The sequence below is a fragment of the Bombina bombina genome, chromosome 9 (assembly GCF_027579735.1).
Source record: "Bombina bombina isolate aBomBom1 chromosome 9, aBomBom1.pri, whole genome shotgun sequence".
NCBI classification, from domain to species: domain Eukaryota; kingdom Metazoa; phylum Chordata; class Amphibia; order Anura; family Bombinatoridae; genus Bombina; species Bombina bombina.
This window is the reverse complement of record NC_069507.1, coordinates 259975674-259982274: the sequence shown is the minus strand read 5'-3', so window position 1 is coordinate 259982274 and position 6601 is coordinate 259975674. Positions and strand designations below refer to the sequence as shown.

The 6601-nt window shown below is 36.4% G+C and overlaps 1 protein-coding gene across 1 annotated transcript in view; it reads right to left on the bottom strand.

Annotated features, from left to right (window-relative positions):
- The window catches only part of LOC128639690 (trypsin-like), a 6512-nt gene extending 4545 nt beyond the window's left edge, over window positions 1–1967 (bottom strand). The window contains exons 1-3 of the mRNA XM_053691811.1: window positions 1879–1967; window positions 536–692; window positions 111–364 (exon numbers count right to left, since the gene is read on the bottom strand). Coding sequence (XP_053547786.1) covers window positions 111–364; window positions 536–692; window positions 1879–1918 — 451 coding nt within the window. The 5' untranslated portion in view covers window positions 1919–1967. The remainder of the gene's footprint in view (window positions 1–110; window positions 365–535; window positions 693–1878) is intronic.
- Window positions 1968–6601: the final 4634 nt, after the last annotated feature.

Genomic DNA, 6601 nt, shown 5'->3' with positions numbered 1-6601 from the left:
ACTTTTACTTCTTGTTTCAGTTGATTGGTGGAAGATGTCCAGTAACCTACACATCTACAAATAGTTATTTGGTTCTCTAGAACTTATGAGTGCAGACAGAGGGTACTCACCACCACTGCTTAAGGTGTTTCCCCAACCAGAAATAAGACACATGGTGCCGGCATCAGCACATTGGGTGGGGAGGCTGATGGACTGGATTCTCCCACTCAGCCTTGCTGGCTCAGATAGCTTGATCAGCATGATATCATTGTCCAAGAGATATGAGTTATAATTTGGGTGGCGAATGATCTTTGCAGAGTCAATAAACTGCTCTGTGCCCTCCTGCACCTCAATGTTATGTTCTCCCAGTCTGACTTGGATTCTCCTGATATAGAAATAAGAAAACATATAAAATAAATGCAAAGAAAGTGTGACATGTGTTTCTCTAACAGCATTAAATAATAATAAAACTATTTTTGAATTCCTGGCTCAATGTTTGTCGGTATAGATAGAATATTGTAATTCAACTTGTATCACCATTCTTTATAACACTCACGATTTGTAGCAGTGAGCAGCAGAGACGACCCACAAATCATTAATCAGGGACCCTCCACAGAAATGGTAACCAGAGTTCAGGGACACCTGATAAGAGACAGAGTTCTGAGGGCAGGTGTAACCGCCTACGATCTTATCATCATCAAATGGAAAGGCCGCTGTCAAAAGAGGGTTTATGTTATTAATTTGGAAATGGCACAGAATACAGACAATAGATAGAGATATTGGGGCCTATTTATCAAATGTCTTTGGGACCTGATCCGACAGCGCGGATCAGGTCCGCAAGACATCACTGAATGCGGAGAGCAATATGCTCTCCATATTCAGCATTGCACCAGGAGCTCACAAGAGCTGCTGGTGCAACGCTCCCCCTGCTGACTCGCGGCCAATCCGCTGCCAGCAGAGAGGTGTCAATCAACCCGATCATACTCGATCGGGTTGAATTCCAGCGATTCCTGTCCGCCTGCTCAGAGCAGGCGGACAGGGTTATGGAGCAGCGGTCTTTAGACCGCTGCTCCATAACTTGTGTTTCTGGCAAGTCTGAAGACTCTCCAGAAACACGGGACATCAAGATCCATTTGGAGCTTGATAGATAGGCCCGATTATCATCAGTTGCTTGTCAATCAATTTCAATTTTTAGCAGAAATACAATCTAATCCAATACCTCAATTTTCCTTTCTTATTTACCCAAGTAATGATGTTTAATGATTTATTTTTATATATATCAATTCCAGAAAACATTGGGGCATATGTATTAAGCTACGAATGGAGCTTGATGCCTTGTGTTTCTGGCGAGTCATCAGACTCGCCAGAAACAGCAGTTATGAAGCAGCGGTCACAAAGACCGCTGAACCATAACCTGTCCACCTGCTCTGATCAGGTGGACAGACATTGGCGGAAATCAACCTGATCGAATAGGATCGGGTTGATTGACACCCCCCTGCTGGCGGCCGATTGACCGCGAGTCTGCAGGAGGCAGCGTTGCACCAGCAGCTCTTGTGAGCTGTTGGTGCAATGCTGAATACGGCGAGCATATTGCTCGCCGTATTCAGCGAGGTCTGGCGGACCTGATCTGCAGTGTTGGATCAGGTCTGCCAGACCTTGATAACTATGGGCCATAGTAACAAGAAATTATATAGTTTAGTGGAAGAATGAATTTCTCACAATGTAGCATACAATATACAAGTTAAAGAGAAAGGACATTCTTTATACCATTTATACTACATAGTTGCCTCCTAAAGTATTAATATTACTAAACATTGTTGTATGCTAGAAAAATTGTTTCAATTAAGTAAAGCAATCTAGGCTAAGTAGGAAGAGAAAACAGTTTAACCAAAAACATACCAGCGAGTCCGAGGATGGAGAGAAGGAGGATGCACTTCATGATGATTTTCTGAGGCTTTTGGTTTCTAGAGACCTCATTTTATAGTTCTGCAGATGCCTTATCATATCGTTATTATGCACCACATGCCTGTTCACATGAACAGCTTATCAAACACACCTTACGATCAGCATTAATAAGGGAAAGATCTACATGAGTGTCATATTGGCATCAGTCTTTTGGGTGACATTGGGCAGTCACCCAGCTGACCCTATTTGCCACTTCTGTGCTTTTGGTTCCAAATGGAAAATTCCATATTATATCTAGTTAGCATAAATGTCTTAGGTGAAATTGTGCAGTCACCCAGATTATTCATTTTATTAAAAGCTTATGGTAGATGCAATTTATGTATGTTACAGCAGGTCTGAACTTGTAGAACTTTTTATAAAATAAAATATTTGTAATTCCTTTTAGTTCATTTGATGCCAGAAAGAGTCGCAATGTAACATTATTATCAAACTTTAATGGTCTAGATTTAATGGAATAATAAACACAGTAGAATAAAGTAATCAATAAATGCATAAAATATAAGACAACACAAAAAAGCACATAGGGGCCGAATTATCATTGTGCGAGCGGATATGATCCGCAATATCGGATCATATCCGCTGCACTTCGATAAATGCTGACAGCATACACTCTCGGCATTTATTATTGCACCAGCAGTTCTTGTGAACTGCTGGTGCAATGCCGCCCCCTGCAGATTCGCGGCCAATTGGCCACTAGCAGGTGGTGTCATTCAACCTGATCGTATTCGATCTGGTTGATTTCTGGTGATGTCTGTCCGCCGCCTCAGAGCAGGCAGACAGGTTATGGAGCAGCGGTCTTTAGACCGCTGCTTCATAACTTGTGTTTTCGGCGAGCCTGAAGACTTGTCAGAAACATACAGAGCTTGATAAATATCCCCCTTAGTTTGCATTTCAAACTAGTACTAGAATATTTCTTACTAATTTCAAAGTTAGTTCAAGTTTTCTTCCCCTACATCATGTGTCAGCCATCAGCCAATCACAACAGACATATACGTATCTACTGTGAATTCTTGCTCAGTAAATAATTGTGCACATTTACAGAAAATAATGGAAGTGAACTGGAAAGTTGTTTAAAACTGCTGCTCTGTCTGAATCATCAATGTTTCATTTTGACTTAAGTGTTACTTTAAAGGGACAGTAAAGTAAAAAAAAATATTTAATGATTTAAATAGGGCATGTAATTTTAAACAACTTTCCAATTTACTTTTATTACCAATTTTGCTTTGTTCTCTTGGTATTCTTAGTTGAAAGCTAAATCTAGGAGTGTCATGTGCTAATTTCTTAGACCTTGAAGACTGCCTCTAATCTGAAAGCATTTTGACAGTTTTTCACCACTACAGGGAGTTGGTTCATGTGTTTCATATAGATAACATTGAGTTCAGACACGTGAAACTCCTAGGAGTCAGCACTGATTGGATAAAAATGCAAGTCTGTCAAAAGAACTGAAATAACGGGGCAGTTTGCAGAGGCATAGATGCAAGGTAATCACAGAGGTAAAAAGTATATTATTATAACTGTGTTGGTTATGCAAAACTGGTGAATGAGTAACAAAGGGATTATCTAACTTTTTAAACAACAAAAATTCTGGTGTTTTTTTGAAGCTAATATCTCGCTGAGATAAAAACAAAATTGCTGTAACAATGGGTCTCAAAATGGCAGATTTTTTAAGGGTTTCTACCCATCCCTTCTAATTTCTGTGAGTTTTGAGATGGGCAAATGTTTTCCAATTTTTGAAAAATGAAATTAATTTTAACACATTTATTAATTTGTTTTGAATTTTGAATGCTTGTACAACATTCTAACGTTCGTTAATTGTAACAGTATATCTAATATTTTCTTTGAATGTATTATTCGATTCTGATTTTTCTAATTCAAATATTGCATAATTTAAATCGAATTATGTAATATTTAAATTAGAAAAATTAGAATCAATATATTTGTAATAGTATTTATAATGCTCTCTTTAAATGTAATGTCCGAATTATGCAATATTCAAAAATAGGAAAATTCCAATTGAAATATGTGTATCTATTATGTATCAATTTACTAAATTCCCTACCCCATGAACTATTGAACTTCTGAATAGTATTTGTTAAATTAAATGACATTTTTAATGTGGATACTCAATCTAATTATGAACATTCGAAAACAAAAGTAATTTTTGAAAACCAGAAATAACATAAGATAATTACCGAATTTTAATGGATTTTCATTCTTATTAACATTCAATTGTCCAAAACAAATGTCCACAGGACTATTTATTCTACCAAATGAATTACACTTTCACCACATTTCCCCATCGTGATCAGCTCCATCTATCTGATAACCTTTAACTTTTTGCTACCTAGAACCAGCTCCACTGTGAAAGATTTCCACATCACAAAAATGACTTAAAAACAATCCAAAACAATCCACTGAAACATAAACTAAATAAATAAGTAAATAAATATGTTCAAGAGACAAAATAAAAATAAATGTGAGACAGCCTTGTTAGCTTTGACATAATGAGACTCACTGGAATGATAGAGTCTTTATGAATTCTGCATGCTTAAACCAGGGTTAGGTAACAAACAATACAAATATATAAGCTAATGGTGAAAACTTTGGTAAAATGTTATAAAACATAGGTTAAGTTAGCTTCTCTCACTTTAGTCTTTTCATATAACAAGCAGACCGAGCTTTTATCTTCTCAGTGTCTAGTGAAGGGCTGTTTCAGAATCAAACAAGCTGGAATATCTGAGAAGCCCAGCTCACCACATGCCCTTACTAGAGCACTGGATGTAAACACAGTGTTCAAACAAAGGGCATGGGTAAGAGAGCTATGAGATTAAACTTTATAGCTTAACTCTCTGTAGTACTTTAATCAAAGAAGACTTCCTTTAAAAAAGTTTCTTCTTTCTATCTAGATGAATATAAACTTGCATAAGTAACATAAATGCAGATCTTCCGATAGCAGAGGAATCCAGGTTTAAGGTAACCTAAGTCAGACCGTCCAGGGCAAGTCCGCACAAAATCAGTTAACAAATGCAAAGTTCACAAACAAGCTAAAGTCCTAAATCAAGTCAGTCTAAACAAAAGGTTAAACAGAAGCATAGTCAGGGGAAGCAGAAGTCAAAACAGTAAATCCAAATAGTTACTGCCAGAGTAAGCGGAATTAATTTAATACACAAGCAACCACAAAATATATAGCTTATAAAGACTACTACATTTATGGCCTAATTGATCTTCTAGGTTTCCTTAAAAGCACAGTATACCTTACTGCAGCAGGAACAGAACTCACTCTCCTAGCCAAGTGGCTATTATGCCATTTTATTTTTAAATATTTATTTTTAGATTAAGGGATTGGAAACGTTTAATGATTCCATGCACAAATAATCAAGCATTTAATGATTAGCTGTTTATATTAAAACATTGCTTTTAGAACACACATATATATATATATATATATATATATATATATATATATATATATATATATATATATATATATATATATATATATATATATATATATATATATAGTATTCATACATAAATAGTATAGCATATGCCTTTAGGACTCATATGCCTTTAAGAGTATTGTGAAAAGTCAAAATAGGGACCTCAGTGCAAACCTCTATATATGTATATGGCAATTCTAGAAATAACAGCCCTCCCCTATGGCTGTCACGTGTAAATGGATACAAAAAGGGGAAAACAGTAGAACAGTACTAAGAACCAAAACATATAAGCCAGCAGTGATAAAAGAAATATTATGTGCTCCACTAAACATGTCTTCTATCACTTAAAAGCGTTTATTTATAATAGTATACATAAACATAGATGCAATAATAAAACCCTTAAGAATTAATCTACTTAAGAATCATGTGACCGATCACAATAAAAAACTGCAGCAAGTGAGATGTCTGTATTCAGACTGTTTAAAATGTTAAAGCCAAAATATATAAGACACTAAATTCTCAGTTGTCTACCTGTAAATATGTCCAATTCACGTTTGCAATGTTCACATTAATATTGTATAGACCACCTTTTTTGTAGTATGCCACATCTAGATTCAAATTGTATATGGTATTTAGCTTCCAGTGTCTGTATTGATATTGCCAGGTAGACTTCAAACAGATATTATCAGTATGGTGTCCTTTATGGTCTTTAATTTCAAACAGTTCATACATTTACCTTGTGCCCAGGGGTCTCCTCCTCAGTCCCACAGTAAGCCTGCTCTGTGTATGCTTACCCGGAACTCCACAATTACGGTTGGAGCAGAGATACTTTCCCCAAAGGATAACTCCTTTCAAAGTTTCCCCGCTTGGCAGCACTTGAGTCTGCTGAAAGCGGAATGCCAAACACTTCCGCATCACGTGTTCGATGGGGGCCAATCACCACTGTCAAAAAAACGGCTCCAGTTAGATAAAGTGGATCTGTGTACATAAATAAAACAATATATACAAAACATATACATATAAAACTTGCTATAGGTGAAGACCTGTTATGAGAACTATTAACTCAGGGAATATCCCTCTTACGTCTAAAATGCACTTGGTTACTTAGTGGTTATTGCATCTTTTAATTTAGAACAGCTTTGAATAGAAACAACTTTATTAAAAGGAAATTCCTAGATGCATAACCAGATGTGACTTCAATCCAGAACAAAAGGGTT